Genomic DNA, 27797 nt, shown 5'->3' with positions numbered 1-27797 from the left:
CCCCTGCACCCCTCCCGCTACCCCAAGTACATTCCACTATGCCACCTTAATTGTGGACTTTTGTGGAAAATCATTCTTTTTTTTCCATCATTTAAGCAATAATTAGTATTACATAGTATTAACATACTAACATTCGCTTATCTACTTCTTCAGGGAATTGTGACAATATTATATTCAGAAATGTATGGAAAATCATTCTTAAGTGCAATAGTGAATGACTGGGAATCCTAAGTCTCTGTAAACTTTCATTAAAATTAATAAATTAAAACAACAACAAAAAGATTAAAAAAGAAAAAATAATAATTATTTTCTTAGTTTCTTCCCAACCCCCATGTCAGTCCTGTTTTATAACAGTGGTGTAACACGATATTTGTCCTTTTGTGACTGAGATATTTCACTGAACATAATGTCCTCCTGGGTCACTCATGTTGTGTGATATTTTATTAGTTTCTTGTTTTTCAGTGCTGCATAGTATTCCATTGTGCAAATATGCCATAGTTTTTCCTCTCCATTTGGTTTTGGATGGACACTTGGGTGGCTTCCATCTCTTTGCTATCATGAATAACGCAGCAATAAACATGGGTGTGCATATATATGTTTGGGTGACAGCTCTGGTTTCTTTAGAGTATATTCCTAGTAGTGGAATTGCTGGGTCAAGTTATATTTCTAGTTCTAACTTCTTTTTTTTTTTTATTTTATTTTATTATTTTTGTGTGCATGTACCGTCAAATCAGATCTGACTGGTACAGGAGGATATTGCCCCTCCTTCCCCGGCAGAGCATCTGGTGGAATCGAACCGTGTACCTCTGGGATTGTAGTTGCAGCTTCTTGCCACTAGGCCACCAGAGCTCCTCTAGTTCTAACTTCTTGAGAAAGCACCATACTGCCTTCCATAATGATACACCACTTTTCACTCCTTCCTGTTGCAAACCAGACACAGAAAGAAAGCAGGGATATGGGAAAAATGAATCCTGAAAAAGAGAGAGGCTGAGGCAGAGGTCCTCTCACAGCTTAGCACTGTGAAAAGGCCCTTTTTTTAGTCTCCCTATGGTTTTCATTTCGTTTAAGCCAATCCTCCTAAAAAAATTCAATCTCTAGAGACTATATTTTTCTTAAACTTAAGTATTGCCAACATAACAATGGGTAAGCTTAATCTTTAAACTAAGACCAAAGTTCAGACATGGCATCCCCCCCAGCGGGAGGCCGGGAAGAACCTTCTGTTTGCAGAGGGCATCCCATATCTCCTCCGGGGTGCTGGGTGGAATTCTGTTTACGGAGGGGGCTCAGTCCTGTCTTGACTCTGATCTCAGCTGTGGTCTGGCTAACACAATCCCGGGGAATCCACACCTACCAGCAGTGAATAAGGTCCACAACCTCAGTAGCATTTGCTGTGTGCTGTTCTGTTGAACTTGGTTATTGTTACTGGGGTGAGGTGATATCTCATAGTCATATTAACTGGTCTTCTTTACACGGGCGTACATACAATCCTTTTACTGGCAGTACTGAGCTTTAGATCTTGAAATGTTCTTTTTCATAACGAATGCAATGTATTCTGTCAATTCCAGCATAGTAGACTTTATGGTCGTCTGATGCGAAGTAGCCAAGACCAGTCCATTTCACCTCACTAATGCCGTGAACATCAATCTTTCATGGTTGCAGTTTTGACAGCTTTCCGTTTTCCTGGATTCATACTTTGTACATTGAGAGGAGGGGAGTTCTGGTGGTGCAGGCTAACCCAAAGATGATGGTTCAAATCCTCTAGCAGCTCTGCAGGAGACAGACAGACAGTCACCTCCTTTGGGTTTTACAGCTTCCAAAAACCCACTGGGGTGTCAGGTCTGAGTTGATTCTGCTTCAACAGCAATGATAAGTTTTTATGAGACACTTAAGGTAAAACACCTGTGCTGTTGTCTTAATTCTGACTCATTGAGACCCTCCATTGGGTCTCTAAGGTCGTAAAAAAGAAGGGATAAAGGGAGCTCTGGTGGCCTAGTGGCAAGAAGCTGCACTGCAATCCCATAGGTATGCAGTTCAAATCCACCAGATGCTCTGTTGGAGAAGGAGGAGCAATCTCCTCCTGTACCAGTCAGACCCGATTTGATGGTACAAACACACAAAAAATAATAAAATTTTAAAAAATTAAAAAACCAGAATGGATGAGACTGTTTTATTCTTGCATAGAATGCCTGGTGGGTTCCTACAATGATCTTTGCCAGACCAGTTGCAAACTATGCCACCAGAACTATGACATTCTGAGCTAAGACCAAAAGAGCCCGCTTCCAAGGCTGTAAATCTTTACGGGACGCAGCCTCATCTTGCTTCCTAGAGCGGTGCCTGGTGCTAACCATTTCATTAAGATGCCACCAGGCCTCTTTTCGTGGGCGATGTCTGTGAAACGGATGGGGCTACGGTGGAGCCCTGGAGAGGACTGGACAGGGAAAGAAATGGGGCCAGAAAACGTTTATGGGGCAAGAAGGGTGAATAGGTGACAACAAAGGGAACTCTGGTGGCCTAGTGGCAAGAAGCTGCACTGCAATCTGAGAGGCACATGGTTCAAATCCACCAGATGCTCTGCTGGAGAAGGAGGGGCAATCTCCTCCGGTATCAGTCAGATTTGACGGTACACACACACACACACACACACACACACACACGGTTGACAGCAGGATGGAAGGGTAGAGGCAAAGCCCAGTGAAATGCTGGGGGGCTGGGGGTGGGGCCAATAGAGGTTCTGCGGTTTGAGAGGTGGAAGCGGAACAAGGCAACTCCAATGCGTGGAGCTTGGAGGGCAGGGCCTAGGGGAGCAGGCAGGGGTGTGATCAGGGCAGTTGGGCAGAGATTCTGAGAGAAGTTTGGGCCAGTGTCTTAAAATGGAGTTGCTGAGGGAGGGTGAAGTCATAGGGCAGGAGAGAGGGGAGAGGAGAGAGGAGGCAGGGTGAGGGAGGGGCTGTGAAGAAGTTTAGGGGAGATGGATGGGGGAGTGATGATGTTGTTATGTGCCGTCGAGTCGCCTGTGACTCATAGCGACCCTATATACAACAGCCCTAAACCCTGCTCTATCCCTTGTCAGTCTTATTGTATCCAACACACTTAACTCCATTACCCCAGTGACTGATCAATCCATCTCATCGAGGGTCTTTCTCTCCTGCGCTGTCCCTCCATCCTCCCCAGCATGACGTCCCTCTCCAAGGACTGATCCTGCCTTACAACATGTCCAAAGTATGTCAGACGAAGCCTCAGAATCCTTGCCTCAAAGGAGCAGCCTGGTTTAACCCTCTCCAGGATGAATCTATTTGTTTTCCTAGCAGTCCATGGTATTCAGTACTCTTCTCCAGCACCACAGCTCAAAGGTATCAACTCTCCTTCTATCATCCCTTGTCGTTGTCCAGCTCTGTGATGTACAGCCAGTAATGGCAAAGACCATGGCCTGTGTCAGGCGCACCTTAGTCTCCAGACACATCATTGCTCTTCAGTACTTTGGAGAGGTCTCTGACAGCAGACTTTACCAATGCAATTCGTCTTTTCATTTCCTGGCTGCTGGTACCAAGAGTGTTGATTGTAGAGCCAAGCTAACGGAAGCTGTCAACAATCTGAGTTTCTTCACCATCCATCATGATGCTGCCAGTCGGCTGAGCAAATTATGGAACAAAGATGTAGGTGGGGCCTGTTTGATGGGCGGGACCTGCGAGAGGGGGCGGGCCTTGGAGAATAGCGGGGCCTTGTGATTGGCTTGGTCTTTTTGTGTGTGTGTGTGGGCGTGGTCTGTGAGGAGGAGGCGGGTTTTGATTAAAGGAGGCGGGATCTAAGGAGACAGAAGCCTAAGGAGCCAATGGTAGGTAAGAAAAAGGACAGGAGCTTGAGGAGTCAGGAGACTTGATTGGTAGTTGATGGAGAAAGGGCAGACTGAAAAAGGCTCGAGGTGGGGGGAAGGTCTCGCTGAGAAAGACAGTGTGGAAATGGGGTTGTGTGTGTGGGCAAGGAACAGGACTGGTGGAATTTAGGAAGCCGAGGCTAAAGAGATGAGGATATGGAACAGGGAAAGGAGTGGAGATTGTGGTTCGGGTGGGGGGGAAATTTTGGGGAAATACTAAAAATCCTATAGAGCAAGTAAATGAAACTGAGAAAAGGTGAGGCAGCATTAAGGGCCCTTGAGGAGGTGGGAGGAACGCTGGTAGTGTGACTTGTTGGATGTCAGTTAATCAAAAGGTTGGTGGTTCGGTTCCACAGGCTGTGTGCTCTGCGGGAGAACTGAGGCAGTTTCCTCCTGTAAAGATTTACAGCCTCAGAGACCGCTGGAGGGATGCGATGAGCTCACACTGATTTCGCATTAGCGGGCTAGTGTTTTGTTTTGGGGGGGGTTTAATTTGAGGCGGGGTCAGGGCCTGGGACATAGTGGGGAGACTGCAGGGCTGGGATTTGGGGAAGGTGGGGTCTAGAGAGATGGTGTGGACTTTCAGATACACATCTACACAGACAGACAACACACACAGAGGCACATAAGGACAGATTCACACAAAGTCACAAACACAGCTATGTGAAATATGATCAAGGCTGAGGTTCTCCTGCTCTGGAAGCACACCCCTCTTGAAACCAGACGCCCTGCCCCCTCACCTCCCCCGCCCTCCTGTCCACCCGCCTGGGAGGTGGCGAGGCAGCCGGTGCCACCCCCGCAGCCCGCCCCCGCGCCTGCCGCCCCGCTGGCCCTGCTCCCGCCGCCCACACACCTTCCACCCTCCGCCGCGCCTTCCCTCCTCAGGCCAGCTTCCAGCCTCAGCCTCTCCCTGTCTGCCCTGCGCCTTCATCTCTGCCTCATTCCTCGCCATCTCTCCCTGTGGGGCTCGGTCTGGATGTCTCTTGTTCTTGTGTGCTCTCCAGTAGGAACAGACCCATAGCTGACCCTCCAGTGGGTTTTCAGAGGCAGTAAATCGCACAGGAGGAGATTGTCCATCCTTCTTCTGCAGAGCAGCTGGTGGATTTGAACCGTGTGCCTCGGCATCTGTAGACTTCGGGTAGATTTCATCAGGGTTTTGCCACATACTTTGCCTTGTTTCTGTCTTCGTCCCTCTTGAGCTTGTTGAGAACTTGGGGTGAGGGCTAGAGAGGTAGATCTCAGCTCTCCATCTGAGATGACCAGAGAATGGGAGAAGCTGTCTGTTTGCTTGCTCCAGTCCTTCTTGGAGTCTGACCTGCTTCCTTCCTGCTGCCGGAGCTCCACCGGCCCTCTCCGCCCGCGCCCATGCGGCTTCTCCAGGCTGGGACACCTCTTCCCTTCCACTCCTCCCCCCACACACCCCCCCCCACCGCCGTGCAGGCTTCCAGCTGTGACTTCTGGAGGCAGAGACCTGGAGGCTAATGAGCGTTTAGGGAATGTTTTCCGGGGAAACACATCCTTCCTCTGATGAGCAGGCTCTAATTAGAGGCACTGGGGAGTGGGGCAGTCGGGCTGGAGGGGCGGCCTAGTCAGGATCAACACAGAGACACAGTGAGAGACACCGAGAGATGGGTCACGGGGAGAGAATGCAAGAGAGAGACTCACAGAGGACACAGAGATGGACCAGGAGCGTCAGAGGCAGAGAGAAGTGTAGACGATAGCTGCAAACAGAGGGAAGATGCAGAGGTAAGGTTGGGGTGGATGAGAGAGAGTACAGCAGGACATACAGACACAGAAAGCGAAGCAGAGAGAGAGAGGGAGAGGGAGAGAATGAGACAGAGAAATGGAGGGAGGTACAGGACAGAGACAGCCTAAGAGCTGAGTGAAAAACCCCACACTGTTGAATAAATCAATTGCTACCGCCCTATATGACAGGGTTGAACTGGCCCACAGAGATTTCTTGGGCGTAACGCTAACTGAACAGTCTGCAGTGTGATCTTCCAGCCGCTCCTCAGAAGGATAGACAGTCTTCTCCCACGAAGATTTCTAAACCTTAGAACTCCATGGAGGGTCACTCCTATGAGTTGGAGACAGCAGCAGAGTTGGTTTTAGTTTTTCATATTTTCAGAGGCAGATTTCCAGGAATTTTCTTCCTCAGAGTGGTGGCTGGCTGGTGCCTCGAACTGCCGTACTTGGGGTCGGCAGTCAGACTCCCTAACCATTGCGCCATCAGAGTTCCCTGGCGAGGGAGAAGGAAGGAGGCAGTTTAGAGGCAGAGGTAAAGGAAGAGAGAGGAGAAGACAGAGAGAGAGGGATGTGGGCAGGTGGAGAGGGATGGAGATGAAGAAAATTCATGAGAGGCAGGGCCAGAAGCTCCATGATGCTGCAGAGAAGAGTGAGAGATGAAGAGACAGCAGGTGCGTCCAGGGTGACAGAGAGACTGGGTCTGAGTTGAGATCTTGGGCTGTGATGGACGGCAGAGCAGGTTTCTGAGGAGAATAAAATAGGCAGATGTGTGGAGGACACAGTGTCAGAGCCAGAGGGGAACCTGGATTCCTCTGATCCCAGGAAGTTCAGCCCTTGTCTGGCTCCAGTCCCTCTTGCTGTCTGTACCCTGCCAGTTGGGTTTCTCCTGCTGGATGTCCCAGGTGTTAGGGGTTAGGGTTTCTGTTGACACTGGTGTCATTCACTGATTCACTGCGTGTCAGTGGGTTCCAGCATGTGTGCATGGAGGAGAGAAAAGAGAGAGAGAGAGAGAGAGAGAGAGAGTGAATGTGTGTGTGTGTGTGTGTGTGTGTGTGTGTGTGTGTGTGTGTGTTCCTGTCAGCGTGTCACCATGCCAGCAGCTGTCAGGGCTTGCAAGGGGACTGTCTCAGGAGACACGCCCCCTCGCCGCAGTATTTCAGCACCAAGGACAGCTCCCAGCCCACTCCTGTGCACGTGGGCGGCAGATTCTTCCCACCCACAGGAAACTTAAAATACCCTGGAACCAGAAGGGGGTGCGAGTGGAGGCAAATGTATGCGACTAGGTAGCCATTCTGTGTTCACACATATGTCACTGTGCCCTGCGTGTGTGTGTGTGTGTGTGTGTGTGTGTGTAATGGCTGTGTAATAGCATGTATCGATTGCCTTATTTCAAATCTCTTGGGTGTAGATGCCAAGAGACAAGGCAGAGAGACTGGAAGAGATTGAGATAGTGCGTATAAGAGATGCAGAGACACTGCTGGCGAGTGAGAGAGAGCCCGAGAACCAGCAAGATGGACAGAGATACAGACTGGGAGATAGGCAGAGAGAGAAAACAGAAGCTTGAGAGAGATCAAGGTACAGAGACATGTTGCTGTTGTTGGGTTCACTTTTGATTCACAGTGACCCCATCTGGCAGAGTGGAACAGCCCCATAGAGTTTCCCACATGGGGACAGATCAGCAGGTCTTTCTCCCATGCAGATTGGTGGATTTGATCAACCAACCTTTCTGACAGCAGCCAAGCTCTTAACGATTGGGATCCCAAGGCTCCTTAGAGAATGAACTGAAAAGGAGATGCCAAGAGCCCTCATAAAGAGTGAGGTGCAAGGAAGATGAGGTCTCGAGGAGACCAGGGAGGGGCGCTAGGACGTGGGGTGCCACCGAGGCCGGTGGGGATGTTGTGTTAACGGAGCATCTGGGCCCTGCGATTACACCCCCTGCGTGTGTCATGGCTGTGGGTGTGATGGCGCGTGGGCTGTGTGGTTGGCCGCACTTCCTCTCTCGGGTGACTGCGTGGGCTGGGTGTTTGTGTTTCTGGGTTCTGAGGCCAGGCTTTGTGGGACCACATGGTGGCTACAACTGGGAGAACAGCTGGTGGCATTCTGGGGTGGTGGGTCTTTGTGGTTTGGGGAGGGTGTGATGTGGGAGTGACCAGGAATTATGTGTCTGAGGGAGACAGGATAACTTCTGGCTGTTTCTCTCCTGCCAGCCCCTGGTTACCATAGCAGCAGGGATGCTGAAAAAATCAATTAGCACTCAGTTAACCCTCCCAGTGGGGTTGGGACCGAGAGGGCAGGAAGCTATGGGTCTCCTGGGAGGAAGGATCTGAGTTGACAAATAGTCAATGGAGGCGTATGATATGCCAGGCCCTCTGCTAAGTGCTGTGATACAGCAAAGAACATGCGTTCAGAACATGCGCGAATATCACTGCCTTGGCAGAACTTACATTTTAATGTGGAGAAGCAAGGCAGCAGGCAATAAGGTAAATAAATAACTATATCAGACAGTGTTTTAGAAGATGATACGGGAGGTGAAAGGACAAGAATAAGTAAGGGGGCCAGGAGTGGTGGCACAGACTTTAGCATTATATATGGTGGTTGGTGTGGGATTCCACCATCGTCAAAGTTCTAAAGGAACTGTGTTCTAATTCAAGGGAACAGCTCATGCAAAGGCCCTGTGGCCAGTGTAGACCTGATCAAGAAGGTGGTTGAGCAGATAACTAAGAAAACTAAGGGAAGAGTGTTCTAAACTGAGAGAACAACCAGTTCAGAGGGCTTGAGGTCAGCATATGAAATTTGAACAAAGCCCTAAAAGAATGTTCTAGACAGAAGGAACAGTCAGTGCAAAAGTCCTGAGGTCAGTGTGAAGTTTTAGACGGAGATAAAGGAACTGAGGGAAGAATGTTCAAGACAGAAGGACTCTCCAGTGCAGCTTGTTTTAGGAAATGCCAAACTACCTTTCCACTGTGGTTGTACCTTTTAAAAAATCCCAACAGTATATAAGAGTTCCTATCTCTCCACATCCTCTCCAAAGTTTATTACTTTCTGTTCTGTTAAACTTTGCCACTTCTCCTGGGGTGAGATGGTATCTCATTGTGGTTTTGATTTGCATCTCTCTGATTGTCAGTGATTTTGAGCAATTTCTTCATGTTTCTGGTGGCCATCTGAGTATCTTCCTCTGTGAAAGTTCTTTCCATGTCTTTAGCCCATTTTGTGACTGGATCATCAGTCTTTTTCTTGTGGAGACTCTGTAGGGTTCTGTAAACTTTTGTTATGAGACCCTTTTCTGTGATGGCATTGCCAAATGTTTGCTTCAAGTCAGCAGCTTTTCTTCACACAAAAGTTTTGAGTGGAGGAGAGACTTGATCTGGCTTCCACTTTCCCGATATCCCTCTAGCTGCTGTTTGGAGAACAGGGCTGAAGAATAGACAGAGTGTAGAATGGTGCAAATGGTTAAATGTTGGGCTGCTAACCCAAAAGCTTAGTGGTTCAAACACCAGCACCCCTAGAGGTGCCTTGGAGAAAGCCCTGAAAGATCATAGCTGCAGAAACCCACGGAGCACAGTTCTGTTCTGTAAAACGTGGGGTTATCGTAGGTAGGAACTGATGTGACAGCCACTGGTTGTAATCCAGGGGGAGTGTGATAGTGGTTGGACAGAATGGAGATAGAGGGGTGATGATGAGTCTGGGAGAGAGTTCAGACCCCTAATTCTGATGGCTGGCAGTTCGAATCCTCTCACGTCTGTGAGCTCCAGTTGCCCTGCTTCAATAAACCACAGCGTGTTCGCCTGTCTGTGGGTTTGTATCTAGCAAATGGAAATAATAATAGGATCCCCCTTCTTACTGTCCCTGTGAGGATTAAAGGGGGTTATGAGTGGCAAGTACCACCCAGAATCCTGACAGAGCAGATGATCAAGAAAACAAAACAACAACAAACCAAACTAACTGCAGTCAAGTCAGCATCAAACTGATTCCATGTGTGCTCCAGAGAGTTTTGGGGATTTTTTTTCTAAATTTTTTATTTTATTTTATTATTTTTTGTGTGTACCGTCAAATCAGATTTGACTGGTACAGGAGGAGATTGCCCCTCCTTCTCCAGCAGAGCATCTGGTGGATTTGAATCAGAGAGTTTTTGGTTTTGCTCTTTATTTAAAATTGTGTGTGTGTGTGTGTGTGTGTGTGTGTACCATCAAATTGGATCTGACTGATACAGGAGGAGATTGCCCTTCCTTCTCCAGCAGAGCATCTGGTGGAATTGAGCCTCATTCCTCTGGGATTACAGTGCAGCTTCTTGCCACTAGACCACAAGAGCTCCCTGAGTGTTTGATTTTCAATTGAGAATTAGGTGAAAGTTTGCAGAGGAAATTGGTTTTCCATTTAACAATAATTCATACACGTTTTGTTTTACGACAATGGTTGTAATCCCCATCTTGTAACAGCACTCATCCCACTCACTCCTTGTGTGTACCATTTCCCTTCATCCTATTTTCTATCCATCTCTGCCCTCTGAGCTTTTTATCCTGGGGCAGATGCTGCCCTTTTGGTCTCATATGGTTGTGCTCCAGAGGATTTCTCAGGGTTTTTTTTCTTCTTTTTAAAAAAATTTTATTTTATTATTTTGTGCGTATACCGTCAAATTGGATCTGACTGGTACAGGAGAAGATGGCCCCTCCTTCTCCAGCAGAGCATCTGGTGGATTTGAACAGTATATCTCTGGGATTGCAGTGCAGCCTCTTGCCACGAGGCCACCAGAGCTCCCTTAGGGGGTTGTTTTTATGGAGAGGATTGCCGATCCTTTCTTCTGAGGCACCTTTAAGTGGATTTGAGTCCTACGCTTTTTTTTTTAACTATTTTTTCTGTGTGTACCATCAAATTGACTCTGACAAGTACAGGAGGAGATTGCCCCTCCTTCTCCAGCAGAGCATCTGGTGGATTTGAACTGTGTGCCTCTGGGATTGTAGTGCAGCTTCTTGCCACTAGGCCACCAGAGCTCCCCGAGTCCTCAGCGTTTTGATTGATAGTTGAGTGCTTAACTGTTTGGGCCAACCAAGGAGTCCATTGCTCAAGAGACTAAGTGTTTAATAGGAGGGTTATCTGGTGAGTCAAGGGAAGGGCGCTTATGCTGGGTATTCTCCCTCAAATCCTCCCACAGGAAGACTCTCCAGGTGAAGATAGTTGATGACGAGGAATATGAGAAGAAGGATAATTTTTTCATTGAGCTGGGTCAGCCTCAGTGGCTAAAGCGAGGTATTTCAGGTGAGAAGGCTTGGGTGGCCCGTGGGGGAGGTAAGAAGTCCAGGGTTGGGGGTCTCCTGGGAGCCCAATTATGGGGGATTTTTAAAAAAATCATGAGTGATTTTTTAAATCAGTCTGGTGAAAGACCTCATTTTCCCCCCATCTCTCTGTCTCTCCCCAGCTCTGCTACTCAATCAAGGTGAGTGAAGTCACTTTCTCTGGGATTTATTTACTGGGTGTATGGGAGAGGGTTAGGGGGCTGGTTAGAGCCTCACCTAGCCTGCCAGGTGAGCTTTGATGCAGGTTGGAGTTGAGACAAGCGTAGACTTGGAGCTGAGTGATGGTTGAAGTCAGCCTTAGAATTGGGGATAGGGCCAGTGAGAAGTTGGGGCACAGTTAAGGAGAGCATCAGATTTAAGTTTTAAGTCATCGAATCAGGTATGATCAGAAGGAATAAAGTGTAGAGCTAATTGATAGTGGGGTGGATTTAGGATTAGAGTTAGGATTGGATAACGTATGGATTAGAGTTAGGATTGGGTCATGTTTAGAGGGAGGGTGGTCTTAGTTTTCTAGTGCAACTGTAACAGATTTGACACAAGTGAATGGCTTTAACAAACAGAATTTTAGACTCTTACAGTTTAGGAAGCTAAGAGTCCAAATTCAGGTTGCTAGCTCAAAGAGGAAAGGCTTTTGTCTCCTTTTAACATCTGTGGGCCTGTTGTTCCTTGGAGAGCTTCATATCTTTTTTTTTTAAATTTTATTCTTTTTTGTGCATGTACCGTCAAATTGGATCTGACTGGTACAGGAGGAGACTGCCCCTCCTTCTCCAGCTCTTCCATTTTTGTGGTACATCAGTACCTGTAATCTTTGATCATTTAGTTTTTTAAAAAATCTCAAAAGAAACTGATTCAAGATGTTACCTAATCCTGTAGATCGAATCTTGCCTCCTTAACTATCTCTACACCTGTCTCCCTTAACAACGTAGAGGTTAGGCTTTGCAACATTTAGGATAATTACATCACATCACAAAGTAAAGAATAGTGACATCATGCTGAGAAGGTGTGGGATGAGGTTCAACTCAGTCATAACAGGTGGGTTTGTAGTGAGACCAGATTAAAATGTGGAATCACACTTAGGTAAAAAAAATTGAAGTTTATATTTAGTAATAAGGGTAGCTAGTAGCAAGAAGCTGTGCTGAAATCCCAAAAGCACATAGTTCGAGGCCACCAGCTACAATTAACCACCCTTTGCAATTAACGGCCTCTGAAAACCTAACAGAGGGTCAGTTATGGGTCAGTTCTGACTCTACACTATACAACAACAACAAGAGTTTGAGAGAGTCATCGGAATAAGAGTTTGAATCATATCAAGAATTTAGTCTGCAGCTGAAGATCAGGGTAAGAGTTAGAGCTCAGGTCAGACTTAGAGATTGTGACAGCATAGTTTTGAGCTCAGGGTCAGAATTGGGGCTTGGGCTTAGAATGAAGTATTAGTTAGGGCAAGTAACATCAGCTGCTGTAACAAACAGACTCTTTAATCCCAGTTTAAACAATAAACTTATTTCTTGCTCAGGCAAAGTTTTGTGAGTGTTCTCCTATTTCACATGGTCATTACATCTTTGGCTCCACCATTCCTTACAGTGTTAGGGTTATTCTTGCTGGAGCTTCCTAGTGGGAAACAGGGCAAAAGAGTATGGAGGCTTACTAGGGTGGGATGGAAGTACTGCTGATCTCTTCCTATTGACTATACTTGGTCACATGGCCAGAAGGAACTGCAAGGAAGACTGGGAAATGTAGTCCAGCCATGTGCCAAATGGAAATAGGCTGATGTGAATACATGGTTTGGCTACCACAAAGGCCAGTGTTTTACTAGTTAAGGAACCAGGGTTGGGATTAAATGTAGGATAGGGACAGAAGATTAGGATAGAAAAAGATTAGGACAGAAGAATCAGGGCTGGAGTCAGATCTAGAGTTTGAGTTTGAGAACTTAGGGTTATTAATGGATCTGTTTTTTTTTTTGAAGTGTCAATGGATCTGTTTAAATGTGAGAAATTGGGGAGATTTGGAGTCAGGATTGGATTGAGATAAGACCCAGATCAGAGAATTGGGCATAGAGTAGAGTTGGTGGCAAAATAACTACTTTTGGAGTCAAGCTTAGATTGGAAACTGGAGGGTTGGGTTGGTGCTAGGCTTGAACAAAAGGTCAGCTGACTTTGGGGAGATAAATGAACTCAGGACCTGGTTGTAGGTAGTTTTGGGTTCAAGAAATCAGGTATCCTTCCCTTTTTTCTCATCACTTAAAACATACTGTAGAATTATGTCTAGAACTAGGGAGTGAAGACAGGGCCCTACCCCCAAGAATGACAACAAATAAAATAACATCTACTGAATCTTTGGTGTGTGCTAGGAATTGTTCTAGGCCCTTCACATGATCTAACAGCCCTCACAAAAGAGCCCTGCTGGCTCAGTGTTCAAACACTCACCTGCTTACGAAAAGATTGGAAGTTTGCCCTCAATTCCCTCTCTCCACAGGTGAAGATGTTTCAGACTGCTTCTGTAGATATATACAGCCTTAGAGACCGTGTGGGAATAATTCTCCTCTGTCTTATTAGGTCACTTTGAGTAGAAATAACACTCGATGGGTGTTGAAGTTTAAGATTTAACCCTCAAAGCCATATCATGAGGTTTGGTACTGCTGTTGGGCCCATTTTACAGATGTGGCAACTGAGGCACAGAGAAGAGCAAACATTGCCCAAGATCACACAGCCCCATCATCTAAACCTGAGTCTGTCAACTCAGCTGCATGGACTAGCTAGCTCACAAGGGCTAGACCTCTAGGCTTGAGGAAGATGTGAGGAGACTTCCAGGCTTGAGGGAGATGTAGGGGAGACCTCTAGGCTTGAGGGAAATGTGGGGAGGCTGGGAGAGGGCAGCAAGAGGACGCCTCAAGGGAGAACAGGCAGAGAATAAGGGACTTGGAATCCCAGTTGGGCCTGTCTGGAGTCTTAACTGTCGTCTCTAATGTTGCAGGGGACGGGGATAGGAAGCTGACGGCTGAGGAGGAGGAAGCAAGGAGGATAGCAGAGATGGGTAAGCCGGTGCTTGGGGAAAACTGCCGGCTGGAGGTCATCATCGAGGAGTCGTACGATTTTAAGGTGATTTTTCTAGAGCATTTGTTGGGGTTTGTCCTGGAAGGGAGCAGTAAGAAGATTATGAGGAAAGGCTGCCCAGGAGGCAGAGGGCAGCCTTCAGCTCCCTCTATCAGCAGTGTGGACAGCGCCCACCTCCTTGCTTCTGGTTAAAAGTCCCTGGAAAGAACCACTGGACCACTAACTAAGGGCTGGGTCATTTGGACCCACCGGCCTCTCAGGTGGAAGATGTGGCCAGTTGCTTTTAGGATTCCAGCCTTGGAAACCCCAGGGAGCGGTGAGGTTCTGTCCTACAAGGCTTGCTGTGAGTTGGAATTGACTTGGCAGGGGGGTGGGTTAGGTTTGGGGTTTCTGAGATGTACAGGTGCCTTTTAATCCCCTGCTGCCCTAAAGGTTGGCAGCTCAAACCCACCCAAATATCGCTGCAGAAGAAATACCTGTCTATCTGTTTTCACAAAGATCACAGCCAAAAACACCCTCTTGTGGAGCCATTCTTTTCTGACAGACGTGGGTTCACTGAGCACCATGATGGCAGTGAGCCTGGTTTAGTTTTAGGAGAACCGGGGTGTGGAAGATTGAAGGTCTCTGGAGGTGGGGTGTGAGCCCCCAGCTCAGAGCTTGTCATGGAGCAGCCCTGGGGCTCTCAGAGCAACGCTTCGCCCCCTCCCCTCCTCTCATCCGCAGAACACAGTGGATAAACTCATCAAGAAGACGAACTTGGCTTTGGTGATTGGGACTCATTCGTGGAGGGAGCAGTTTTTAGAAGCCATTACGGTGAGCGCAGGTAAGTGGAGAGGGAGGAGAGAGAGAAGAAGATGGGATGGAGGCAGAGAGAAACAGAGAGAGGGAAGGAAGAGAGATGAAGAGAAAGGCAGGTGTATAGAGAGCTAGACAGACTGACACAGGGAGGGAGAATGAGGAACGCAAAACAGAGAAAGGAAGAGAGAGTGTAACAGAGAAAAGGAGGGAGAGACAGAGCAGAATTCAGACTGGGGAGAGTGGGGCAGACAGACACACCAGGACATGTGGACAGAAGGGCAAATGAGATGGGACTGAGTTCAAGCAAGCTGAGGGTCGGAGGAAAGTTTTCTGGGAGCTGGGCTGAGGGGAGTTGGGGCTTCATTCCCGTCAGATACAGGGAGTAGGGGTGAGGTGAAGGAGCATGGCCTCTCCAAGCCAAGCTTAGCCTCCTCTGTTCCCACAGAAACAGTCACCATGGCACCCAGCTCTCCCACCTGTGTGGGTCCCACCTTTCTTAGGTCTCAGATGGACCCATAATGCCCTCTTGTGGCTAGAGATATTATGACACCTGCATGCACTAAATCTTGGAGCCCAATACTTGCCTTTTTTGTGGGACCAACTGGGGGAATTAAGGATTAGAGGACAGAGAGGGACAGGCCTGTGGTCCCACAAGAATCTAGAAAGAGCTAGAGTTGGTACTCTGTGGTTTTCATCTTTATATGGCTTCAAGTTTCCTGTAGGGAGGCCCGTGGATGACCCATTGATGGACTAAAACTGCATAAGGGATTGTGGTTGGAGAGGAGTGAGTGCGTGGGAGCTGGAGAAGCCAGGCTTTGGGGATGGGGACATGCTTGGAGACACCAGGTGGCAGGTCTGACAGCATGAGGTGACACCACCTTCTGAAGTTACTTTTTAAAACGAACAAACAAAACAACCGTATAGGCTAATTTTAGAGATAATGAAGATTCCATTACAGACCATTACAAGAAAAAAGAAATATCATGGTAAAATGAATCATAGGTCTTTTGTTTCTCAGAGCATCTCAAAGTTATGTTTGCACTAGACTGTCGTCTATGACGTGTGCTACAGTGGTGTTCTTAGATGCTGTTGACCACACACCTGGTTACCCTGCCCCATTCTGTGCCGGCCACACAATCCCCACCATGCTTAGGGTCCACTGTCGCAGTCATTGTGTCAGGCCATCTCATTGAGGGTCGTGCTTGCTTCTAAGGAACACTTTGGCTGCACTTTCTAAAGGCCGTATAATATACAGACAAATCCAAAGGCAACCAGTCATTATTCCATGTTTCATATTCCTTGTTCAGCTTTCACGTGCATATGAAGCAATTGACAATACCATGACTTGGGGGAGGTGCACCTTAGTCTTTAAAGTGACATCATTGCTCTCCGGTCCTTTAACGAGGTCCTTAGCAGCATACAGACACACATCAGAGATAGTGTGGCTTTGATTCCAGACCTCTGCAACAAGGCAAGTGTGCGAGTAAAACAGCTCAAACATTTTGGATTTCTCAGTGCGTGTGTGAGTTTTGTTTATGTTAGACTGTAAAGTGTGTAGTATGAAAATGTTTGCACTAGCGAGAGAAGGATCCACATGGGGGCACAGAGACGCCTGCGAATTGAGAGCACGCTGTTGGAAAAATGATCCCCGTAGACTTCCCTGATGCAGGATGGCCACAGACCTTTAATATGTAAGAAAATGTGGTATCTGCAAAGTGCATACAAGTAAAGTGCAATAAAGGAAGCTATGCTTGTGTACTTCTGAGGGCTTCTCTGTGCCCTGCCCTGTGCAAGACCTTCACGGGAATACGCAGTGGGCTAGACAGCCTGGGCTATGTCCTCTCCTCCTGGAGAAACTGACCTGTCCCCAGACAATGACAGTCCAGAATGAAGGGATCTCAGTGAGACAACGGAGCTCAGAAGGGACACCTGAACCCTCATAGAAGTCTGAGAGGGCTTCTTGGAGGAGGAGGAGGAGGAGTCTGAGCTGAGTGTTCAAATGGGGATAGAAGTTAGCCAGGAGGAGAGAGATGAGAAAGTGTGAAAGCTCAGGGCGTGTATAAGGGGGGTGTGTGTACGCGTGCGCGTGCACGCAGTTCTGGTGGTGTAGTCAGCGGAGATTCGCACTGATAATCCAAAGGTGGTGCTGCTCTCCAAGGAAAAGATGTTACATCCGTCTCCTCCCACATGACTTAAAGCCTCAGAAACGCAGAGGAAGGTCCGCTGTCCAGTCAGTTCAACTTGATGGAATTGGAGCGAGGTGGCTGGTGCAGGAAGCTCTGGTGCACAGCGCACAGATGCTTGCACTCCTAACCCACGGGCCTCCCCTGTGGCAGTTCGAATCCTCAAGCCCCCCTCTGTGGGATAAAGATGCTTATCTCCTCTCACGCAAGTTACAGTCTTGGAAACCCAACCAAGAGGGTCCCTGTGAATCAGAACGGGTGCGTTAACAGTGAGTTATGAGGTGGTAGGTGCAAGGGTCAGGGGTTTGAACCCACCCTGTGGCTGTGGGACGAAGGCCTATAATGAGCTCAGCCTAGGAAGCCCTGTGGGGCAGTTCAGCTCTGTCCTGGAGGGTTGCTGTGGTTTGGAGTCTATAGGGCACATTTGTGGAAGGGTGGCTGGTCTCAGACATGGGAGAGAGACAAGGATTGAGCTTGGAGATCTGGATCCTGACCACAGGCCCTTTCTACCCTTTGTGGAGAGCTTGGTGTCATCTTGAGTGAGCCAGGGAGTTGTGGAGGGTATTTGCACTCTCTGTTATGTGAAGTAGTGCTGTTCAGGACTCTGAAGGAGAAGAGCAGTTCTAGTTCCTTTAAGGAGTCAGTCATGTCCCATCATGCATTCAGGAGGCCTTTGCATTTCCTCTGCCTCCCCTCCTGGACTGTTAGCTCCTTGCAGGCCGGACTTGGTTCCAAGCATCACTGAATCTTCCCAGAGACTGACTAGCACAAGGCAAAGCAATAACAAGAACACTCGAGATGTGCCTGTCGCTGCTGAGAATATTTAAATGCACTGAATCATTGAATGGTTAAAACTGTTGTTCCTCCCATTTTTCAGATAAGCACCTCATGGCTCAGATGGGTTCGGATGCTGATTAAATAGCACAAAGCTGATAGGTGCTGTCTTAACTCTCTGTAGTGCAGCTAGGTGGAGAGTATTAACACACACACACACACACATTTATTCTTTCACAGTTTGCTGTTATGTGCCATTGAGTTGGAATGAACTCATAGCAGACCCTCTAGCAGATTTTCAGAGGCAGTAAATCGTGTGGGAGGATATTACCCATCCTTCTCCCAAAAGAGCAGCTGGATTTGAACCCAGTGCCTTTGGGATTGCAGCAAAGTTTCTTATCACTTAGACCACCAGAGCTCTGGAGGCTAGGAATCTGAATTCAGTGTGTCTGCTCTAGAGGAAGGCACTTTGCTTCTGTCTGCTCTAGGAAAAGGCCTCATCTCCTTACTACAGCTGTGGGATTGGTGTCCATTGGAGAATTCTGCGTGCCTGGGTATCAATCTTCTCCTGGGTCTATGAGCTTCTCAGCACAGGGACTCTGGATTTGAGGAGCTAGAGAAGTAAGCGGAGCCCTGTAGGTTCAGAGGTGTGATTTGGATCTGAGGGCAGTGGGGAGACAGAGCAGGATTGAAAGAGAGCAAGGAGAGACCCCATGAGTTGCAATGACGGCAGCCCCTTCTTTCTTAATCTTGGCCATATCCCATCCTGGTTCAGTTAGAAATACTTGTAGCGGAGACACAGTTTCCTCAAGTCCAACATGTCATGTCTTATTGATAGGAACTGAATTCTGGTCCCTGTTTTCAGAATGAGTTGGGTAAGTGCAGGCACAGTGAGGTAGATGTTTGAAGTATTCTAAAGTGTTTTTTTTAAATGACCTTATACTGTCCTTTTTTCCCCTTTTCTGTAGACTTTAAAATTATTCCCCCTTAAAAAAAATGAGGTAACTTCATTACCACTTTCACAGCTAGTTCATGGTTTCTGATAATACTGATTTTCAGGAATTGATATTTTTTTTAAAAAAAAATGAGATGATCTCATTTTTATTTTTTCATCTTGGAAAACTTTCTTTATTCTACTTGCTTCTTCCCCCCCCCCTGCTTTTTGCTGCCTTTGGAGTAAAACTGATAATTGTGATCATGGGGGAAAAATACCAAACAACAAGCTAACGAAAAAAAAATAAATACATGTAGCAGCAAGCAATGGGAGGCCCAGTTATGAGTGGCGTAAGCATGCAGGTGTTTATTTATTATACAGATATATATTTAGTTGTTGTTGTGTAACAAAGAGTCAGAATCAATCCATAGCTGACCCTCCAGCAGATGTTCAGAGACAGTTAATTGCACAAGATGGGATTGCCCATGACACACACACACACTAATGTAAGCTGTGGTGTAATCCCAAAGGCAGGCTCTTAAAGGCCACCAGCTGCTCAATGGGAGAAAGATGGGCAATCTCCTTCCATGCGATAAACTGCCTCTGAAAACCCGCCCGAGGGTCAACTATGGGTCAGCTCTGACTCGATAACAATAACAACAACAATCAATAAGGTGTTGCAGCCCAGCAATGTTCCCAAGAGCCCAGGCTTTTTCTTTTCTTCTTCTCTTTTTTTTTTTTTTGTTCCTCTTTATAATCTCAACTTTCACCCTCATGGTTGCAACATGGCTGCTGCAGCTCTAGCTATCAAGTCTACATCCCAGGCAAGAAGAAGGAGGAAGCAGGGAACCCAGATGGGCCAATATGCCGCACTTTTCATTTCAAATTCCGCTTGCTCTTGGTGGCACCCAGACCCCTCAGTCTTGGAGGGAAGCACAAACCGGAAGCGACACAAATCGGTCAATTAAACAAACACAAATTCAAGCACATACCAGCCCACTTCCTCAGATTGTGTCGCACTCTATTGCTCTTCACAGATAGCATATTTCTTTCCACCCCCTTTTTTTTAAAAAAAATAATTTTAATGAAAGTGTAGAGACACTTAGGGTTTCCAGTCATTCATTGTTGCACTTTTCTCCCTGCCCACCTCCTCCCCCCCAATTCACTCTTCTAGAATAGAAAGAAAAACTCTTTCATTGTTATGTAATCCCTCCCTTCCCCCCAAGTCCACACTACTGTGCAGCCTTCACTCTGGACTCCTGTCATGACAATAATACCCATTCATATATCCCTTTTAAACAGTTCTCTCCCTCATCTGTTTCAATGCAATATACATCATTCCTCCCCTCATTTTCTGTCTTCCCTCAACCCTGATGTCAGTCCCGTTTTACAACAGTGGCCCTATGCAATATTTGTCCTTTTGTGACTGAGGTATTTCATTCAGCATTATGTCCTCCAGGGTCCCCCATTTTGTATAATATTCATGAGTTCCTTGTTTTTCAGTGCTGCATAGTATTCCATTGTGTGGATATGCCACAGCTTCTCTAGCCATTCGTTTGTTGATGGACATTTCAGTAGTTTCCAGCTCTTTGCTACTGAGAAGAAAGCCACAATAAACAAGGGTGTGCATATATCTGCTTGGGTAGCAGGATAGCATATTTCTTACACGTTGAAATTTGTGACAACTCTGCCTTTAATTAAAATGGCTATCAAAGCTGGTTTTTATAACAGTATGTGTTAACAGTATGAGTCTCTGTGTCTCAGTTTGGTAATCCCCACAGTACCCCACACTTTCCGATAATGGTACTGAAGACTTCCTAGATGACAATATACTATAACTGTAACTTTGATATGCATTTGGAAACCAACATAGTCCTGTGACGCCCTTTATTATTCATCTTAGTGCCGTGGTCTACAATCAAATCAGCAGTATCTCTGAGGTCTGACTCTATTTCTTTAACAAGCTAGGTGACTAAGAGAGTTAGGAAAGGGGGAAAGACACATCGGAGACCTGAATTGTCCAATGTGTGTCACTGCCACTAGGTGTCCTTTGTTAGCAAATTTTTTTTTACTTTTTTTACATTTTTTTATTAGTTTTAATGAACATTTACAGAGATTTTGGGTTTTCATTCATTCATTGTTGCACTGTTTTCTCTACCCTCCTCCCCAGTTCATTCTTCTTCCCCCCTTGAATGTCTGTTTTAATTGTCCAATTGCCACAGTGCTTGTCAAAGCCAGTTCTGATTAATCTCCTTTGTCAGTGTGTCCTTTGCCATTCCCTATCACTCCTCCCTGAGAGGGACTTCACCCTGATTCATAAGGAAAAGGGGATGGTTTATTCTCTTAGCTACTTCCTGCTGAAAAGGGACGCTGTGGGTTTCAGGGTGAAGATCTTCTCTCACTACTCTAAAGGGCCCCCTTGGCAGTAGGAAACACATAGACTATTATGGAGATTGGTTTTGGAATTTAGATATTCTGATGGTTCTTAGGGAGGGTGGTTAGAACCCTCATGATACAGATGATACAGAGTGGCTATGAATGGTCAGGTGCTACAAAGTTTCTAATCGGAGACCTTGAAGATACATGCTCCCTAACATCCCCGTGGGATTCACTCACATTTTGTTTCTCCTTTAGAGCAATGTAGAAAAAGTGTTTCATTCAGTCACATCCTTTCAGAGTGGCCACAGCAGGTCAAAAGCTGTATAAATCAGGTCACACTAGATTACATAAAGAAGTCAGAGGACCAGGCATCCTGTATGAAGCTCCAGATCGAGGAAATGGAAATTTTCCAGAAAATTTCTGTGCTTATCTCATTGCCAGGTTGGGTCGCATGGACACTGCTGCTGCAAGGGATGCTGGGAAAGTAAGTGTTTAGCTGAGGAGGTCATAGCCACCCCTAGAAGCAAGGAACTCTGGGAAAGTGAGTGTTTTAATCTGGGGGCATGACTGTCCTGAGCCACATAGGATTCTGGAAATGTGTCATTAGCACGTGTTGTTGTTGTTGTTGTTATGTGCCGTCGAGTCGCCTGCAACTCATAGCCACCCTATGTACAACAGCCCTAAACTCTGCTCTCTCCTGTGCCAATCTCACTGTCTCCGACACTCCCATCCCAATTATCCCAATCACTGAATCAATCCACCTCATAAAGGGCCTTCCTCTCCTGCGCTGTCCCTCCACCCTCCCAAGCATGATGTCCCTCTCCAAGGACCGGTCTCTCCTCACAACATGTCCAAAGTAGCTACCATTAACTGAAATAAATTTGAAAAAGGGAATATTTTTTTAATTAAAATTTTTATTTTATATTGATTTGCTTACAAAGTTCATGTACATTGTTTTCACACCAGATCTTTCCCATTTCCTTTACCCAGCCCACCCTCCACCCATCAAATTGTGTGACCCTGTGATTCCCCCATGCCCACCCTCACCCCTCTGCTCCTCCCCTCCTCCCCTTGGATCCTGATACCCATTTTACTAGTTATCTTTCTATTTCCACGATAATGATCTTATACAGTATTTGTCCTTATGGGACTGAGTTAGTTCACTTAGCATAATGCTCTCCAGTCCCTCCTGAGTTATGTAGTAATTTTTAAACTCATTGCTCCTACCTGCTGCATATAATATTTCAATCCATTTGATTGTGGTTGGACATTTGGGCTGTTTCCATGTTCCTATGATGGTTAATAATGCTGCTATGAACTTTGCTGTACAAATCTCCATTTGTGCCTCAGTTCTCATTTTCTCAGAGTATATTCCTAGCAGTGGAATAGCTGGATCATATGGAAAGGAAAGGGAATATTTTTAGCAGAGTCCATGGTTTTGCAGCAGCAAGAGCCCCTGGGAAAAGGAATAAATATTTTTAGTTAGGAACATGGGCACTCCTGGCTGCAAGGAATTATAGGAAAGTAATATCTTTATCCAAGGACTTGGTTGGTATTGGTTCCAAAGAATTCTGGGAAGGCACATACTTTCTGCGAGGACATGGTTATTTCACTAGCTTCTAAGAGTTCTGGGAAAAGAAATATTTCTATTTGAAGACCTAGCTATCTATGGCTGCAAGGCATTCTGGGGAAAATTCGTCTCTTTAGCAAGACATATGGTGACTACTCAAATTTAAAACTCAAACTCACTGCTGTCTAATGGGAACCAACTTAAAGCTGGCCCTCTAGCAAGTTTCTGAGGCTGCCAATTGCATGGGAGGAGATGGTGCGTGCAATCTCCCATTTCCCTTGTCCCTGGTGGATTCAAACCACTAGAGAGGCATTGCCTTTAGAGTTGTCATCTCTGCTCTCTATGGACTAACTCCTCAGTGTTCCTTTTATAATTCCTACTCTTGTTGTTGTTATGAGCCATCAAGTCACCTGTGACTCATAGCAACCATATGTACAATAGCTCTGAACCTGTCTTCTCCTGAACCAGTCTCACTGACTCTGACACACCTGTCCCATTATTCCAGTTACTATCTCAATCCATCTCATTCTCGGTCTTCCTCTCCTTCACTGTCCCTCCACCCTTCCGAGCATGATGTCCTTCTCCAAGGACTGGTCCCTCCTGGCCATGTGCCCAAAGTGTGTGAGACGGAGCTTCAAAATCCTTGCTTTCAAGGAGAAACTTGGCTTCACCCTCTCCAGTGTAGACTTGTTTGTTCTCTTGGAGGTCCATGATATGTTCAGTACTCTTTTCCAGCGTCACAACTCAAAGGCAGTGATTTCTTCTGCCATCCTTAGTCATTGTCCAGCTCTCTGATGCATAACATGTAATTGAGAAGACCATGGCCTGGATCAGGCACATCTTAGTCCCTAGACTGACATCATTGCTCTTCAGTACTCTGGAGAGGTCCCGGACAGCAGATTTCCCCAGTGCAGTTCATCTTTTGATTTCTTGACTGCTGGTGTCAAGAGTGTTGATTGTAGAACTGAACAAGCTGTAATTGTCAACAACCTCAATCTCTTCACCTTCTATAATGGTGCTGCCGGTTGGCCCAGTGGTGAGAATCTTTGTCTTCTTGATGCTGAACTTCAGTCCATATTGAAGGCTGCAGTCCTTGACCTTCTGCAGCAAGCGCTTCAGGTCCACCTCAGCTTCAGCAAGCAAGGTTGTGTCATCTGCATAACATAGGTTGTTGATGAGTCTTCCGCCAATCCTGATGCCACATTCTGTCTTATAAAGCCCAGCCTCCCTGATGATCTGTTCTGCATACAAACTGAAAAGGCAAGGAAACAGGATGCATCCCTGCAGTCCTTTCCCTATTTTGGATCATGCCATGCTTCCTTGCTCTGTTCTGATGACTGCTTCTTGGTCCAAATATAGATTTAGCATGAGCACAGTCAAGTGTTCTGGAATTCCCGCTCTTCTCAAGAGTAGCCACGATTAACTGCAATTAATCCAAGAAGCTGAATATTTTTAGCTGAGTATGTGGCTATTGCTGCCTTCAAAGGTTTCTGGGAAAAATTATTTTATTTATTTACTTTTAGCTAGACTACTTCTAGCTGCAAGGGATGCTGGGAAGCTGGATATATTTAGCTGGTTGCATGGTTGTCTCTAGCTTCAAGGCATTGTGGGAAAGCAAATACTTTTACCTAAGCACTACATTCTTAACTGCAAGGGATTCTGGGAGAGTATCCTGTTTTTTCTAGTGCTGCCACTAGAAACACCACAAGTGGGTGGTTTTACCAAACAGGTTTATTCCCTAACAATTTATATTTTTTATATTTTTAAATTATTGTGTGTGTGTGTGTGTGTGTGTGTGTGTGTGTGTGTGTGTACCATCAACTTAAATTTGACTAGTACAGGAGGAAATTGTCCTACCTTCTCCAGCAGAGCATCTGGTGGATTCAAACTGTGTACTCTGGGATTGCAGTGCAACTTCTTGCCACTAGGCCACCAGAGCTCCCCAGTTTATAATTTTTTTAAAATACATTTTATTATTTTTTGTGTGTGTACCATCAAATCGGATCTGACTGATACAGGAAGAGATTGCCCCTCCTTCTCCAGCAGAGCATATGGCGAATTTGAACTGTGCACCTCTGGGATTGCAGTGCAGCTTCTTGTCACTAGGCCACTAGTCCCTAACAGTTTAGAAGGCTAGAAATCAGGGTTCAGGGCGTTGTTTCTGAAGGAAGGCTTTCTCTCTCTGTGGCTCACCTCCTTTCAGTATCTGTAGGCCTGGTATTCCTTGGAAATCTCTGTGTGTCTGCAGGCTTCTCAGTGCAGGGACCCCTGGTCTAAATGACATGTCTGCACCTAGTTCTTCTGTCTCGGTGGTATGAAGTTCCTCTTGATCTCTGCTCCCTACTCCCTCCTTTAAATTCTTGTAAGATAAAAAGGTGATGCAGGTCCAACCCCAGGGAAACTCTGCTCACATGGACCAGGGCCTTGACCTGAGTAGGGATGCTGTGTCCCATCCAAATCCCCTTATATCAGATCAGGGCTAACCTGTGAGGTTGCATCATAGATAATCACTACCTCATTACATAACAACCTTAGGCTATAACCATCCAATTGCATCACTACATCGCACGGATCAGCTGAGTGGACACTTTTTTTTTAAGAAGGAGGCACAATCTATTCTGTGACTGCACATATTTTAGTTGCTGATATGATCAATGAAAATGAAGAATCCCCTCAGTGGGATGACTTGACACAGTGGGGCTGCCACAGTGGGCGTAGGCATGGCCGGGACTGAGGGTGCACAGGGCCAGGCAGGGCAATGGCGAGATTGACAGCACTTAACCACTGCAGCCTGCAAAGGCTTCTGGGAAAGTTCAGAAGGCGTACTGTCTGGAAGCAAGACAAATGGGGGTTCTGGGGGCGAGGAAGGAGGCCCAGGTGTGCGCCCCAGCTGAGTCATGTGCCCACAGGGGACGAGGAGGAGGAAGAAGATGGGTCCCGGGAGGAGCGGCTGCCCTCCTGCTTCGACTACGTGATGCACTTCCTGACGGTGTTCTGGAAGGTTCTGTTCGCCTGCGTGCCCCCGACCGAGTACTGCCACGGCTGGGCCTGCTTCGGCGTCTGCATCCTGGTCATCGGCCTGCTCACCGCCCTCATTGGGGACCTCGCTTCCCATTTCGGCTGCACTGTTGGCCTCAAAGACTCTGTCAACGCTGTTGTCTTCGTGGCCCTGGGCACCTCCATCCCTGGTAAGAGCTGGGGCTGGGGGCTGGGGAACCACGGCTGGGACTGGGTCTCGGAGGAGCCCAGCAGGGGCACCTCGGGAGAAAGGCAGTGGAAGTGAGAGGAAGATGGATAACCGACAAAGTGGTAGTGCCAGACAGACACCACAGAGGGGGCCCCACAGACACTATGGGGGGGGGCTCCATGAAACCATAGAGGGGCCTCCGTGAAACCATAGAGGGGCCTCCGTGAAACCATAGAGAGGCCTCCATAAAACCATAGAGGGGCCTCCATGAAACCATAGAGGGTCATCCAAGAAACCATAGAGGGGCCTCTGTGAAACCATGGGGGGGGGGGTTCCATGAAACCATAGAGGGGCCTCCATGAGAGGGGGCCCGAAAGACACCATAGAGGGGCCCACAGATATCATAGAGGGGCCTCCATGAAACCATAGAGGGCTCCCCACAGACACCATAGAGGGGCCTCCATGAAGCCATAGAGGGGCCTCCGTGAAACCATAGAGGGGCCTCCATGAAACCATAGAGGAGCTTCCATGAAACCATAGAGGGGCCCCCATGAGAGGGGGCCCGAAAGACACCATAGAGGGGCCCACAGATACCATGGAGGGGCCTCCATGAAACCATGGAAAGGGCCCCACAGACACCATAAAAGGGCCTCCATGAATCCGTAGAGGGGACCCCCCAGACACCATAGAGGGGGACCCACAGACATACGGTGGCAGGGCCTAAAACAAGGACGAGGTCTGTGTCACAGATGGAATGTGTGAATCTCCTCCCCAGAAGAAACCAAATGGAATAGCTCATGAGACATAGGTGGTAGGGAATAATAGAAACCTTCATCTCTCAGAACCAAGATGGTGGCAAATGGTGGAGCCCAGACAGTGGATTCAGAGAACTGGGTTTTGAAGAGATAGATATTGAGAGAGAGGTCCCCTGGAAATAGGGTGAGGCTTTCATGAAAACCATTCATTGATTTCCTAAGAGGCAAGAAACCAGATGGAAGATTAGATTCCATGAGGCTGTGTTGGAAGCCATGACAGCCACCAGAGCTATGAATCCAAAGAACTAAGACAATGGGGTAGAGTTGAAATCAGACAAATAGGGCAGTGAGGCCTTAGAAACCATAGAATTTGTCCACAGAGACACTAGCTAGAATCTCCCTCCCCACACAAACCCAGGAGGTGGGCCCTAGAGTTAAGGTACCTGAAATGGACGTCCTTACAAGGGGGACAGGGAAGTATGACACCAGCTGCTTTCCATATCAATGTGCCAAGCAGATGGTGACACTAGGAAACAGGCAGCGGGCTCCATAGAAAGCAGGCCGTGGGGATGTCCCACCCATGGTTTTCGGATGCCTGGCTTCCACTCCAGAGACTTTGGTCGACCAGATGTTTCACCTCTCAGTGGAGGCCACAGAGATGAGGCTGGGCGTTTGAGAATGATTGGGGTCTGATTGGGCCCCTAGGGAAATAAGCAGACGGGAAGCAGACATATCCTGTAGAAAGCAGGCAGCGAGTGCCACAGACAGAGGAACATGACTTTCATAGAAAAAGGCAGTGAATCCCCAAGGAAGTAGGCAGCAGAGTTCTCAGAAAGTAGTCATTAGTTTCTGTTGAATACAGACTGTGGCTTTTATAAAAATCAGGCAGTGACTCCCATAGAAAGCAGGCAGCAGGTCCCATAGAAAGCAGGCGGTGACTCCCATAGAAAGCAAGCATGAGAATAAGCAGGCAGAAGGATCTCTCAATTGCATACACTGGGTCTCAAAAGAACAGGCAATTACATCCCCTAAAAGCAGGCTGTGGATCCCCCCAGAATGCAGACAAGCCCCATAGAAGGTGGAGGGAGCCCAGCAGGTCCGGTGGACAAATGGTGAGGAACTTGGCCCCGACAGTACCTGCTGATGGGAGTTGCCCCGGGTGTGGGCCATGTGAGGATGGGGCTGGGCGTTGGGTCCAGTGGAAAGCAGGCGGCGGGCTGAGCGCCCTCTGAGCGCCTGCGTGCGCGCTTGTCGCCCCC

The 27797-nt window shown here is 47.2% G+C and overlaps 1 protein-coding gene across 2 annotated transcripts in view; it reads left to right on the top strand.

The window, feature by feature from the left end:
- The window catches only part of SLC8A2 (solute carrier family 8 (sodium/calcium exchanger), member 2), a 58131-nt gene that overhangs the window by 29846 nt on the left and 488 nt on the right, over nt 1-27797 (top strand). Inside the window, exons 5-9 of one of the 2 annotated variants that reach the window (XM_006898637.1) lie at nt 10767-10870; nt 11031-11048; nt 13879-14003; nt 14682-14781; nt 25506-25784. In XM_006898637.1, the coding sequence (XP_006898699.1) occupies nt 10767-10870; nt 11031-11048; nt 13879-14003; nt 14682-14781; nt 25506-25784 (626 nt within the window). The remainder of the gene's footprint in view (nt 1-10766; nt 10871-11030; nt 11049-13878; nt 14004-14681; nt 14782-25505; nt 25785-27797) is intronic. The other variant, XM_006898636.1, reaches the window with a different exon arrangement.

This window comes from Elephantulus edwardii, unplaced genomic scaffold, assembly GCF_000299155.1.
Source record: "Elephantulus edwardii isolate Elephantulus edwardi_28Jun2011 unplaced genomic scaffold, EleEdw1.0 scaffold00236, whole genome shotgun sequence".
Taxonomy (NCBI): domain Eukaryota; kingdom Metazoa; phylum Chordata; class Mammalia; order Macroscelidea; family Macroscelididae; genus Elephantulus; species Elephantulus edwardii.
Note: the sequence above shows the minus strand (reverse complement) of the source record. Positions and strands in the feature narration are given on the sequence as shown.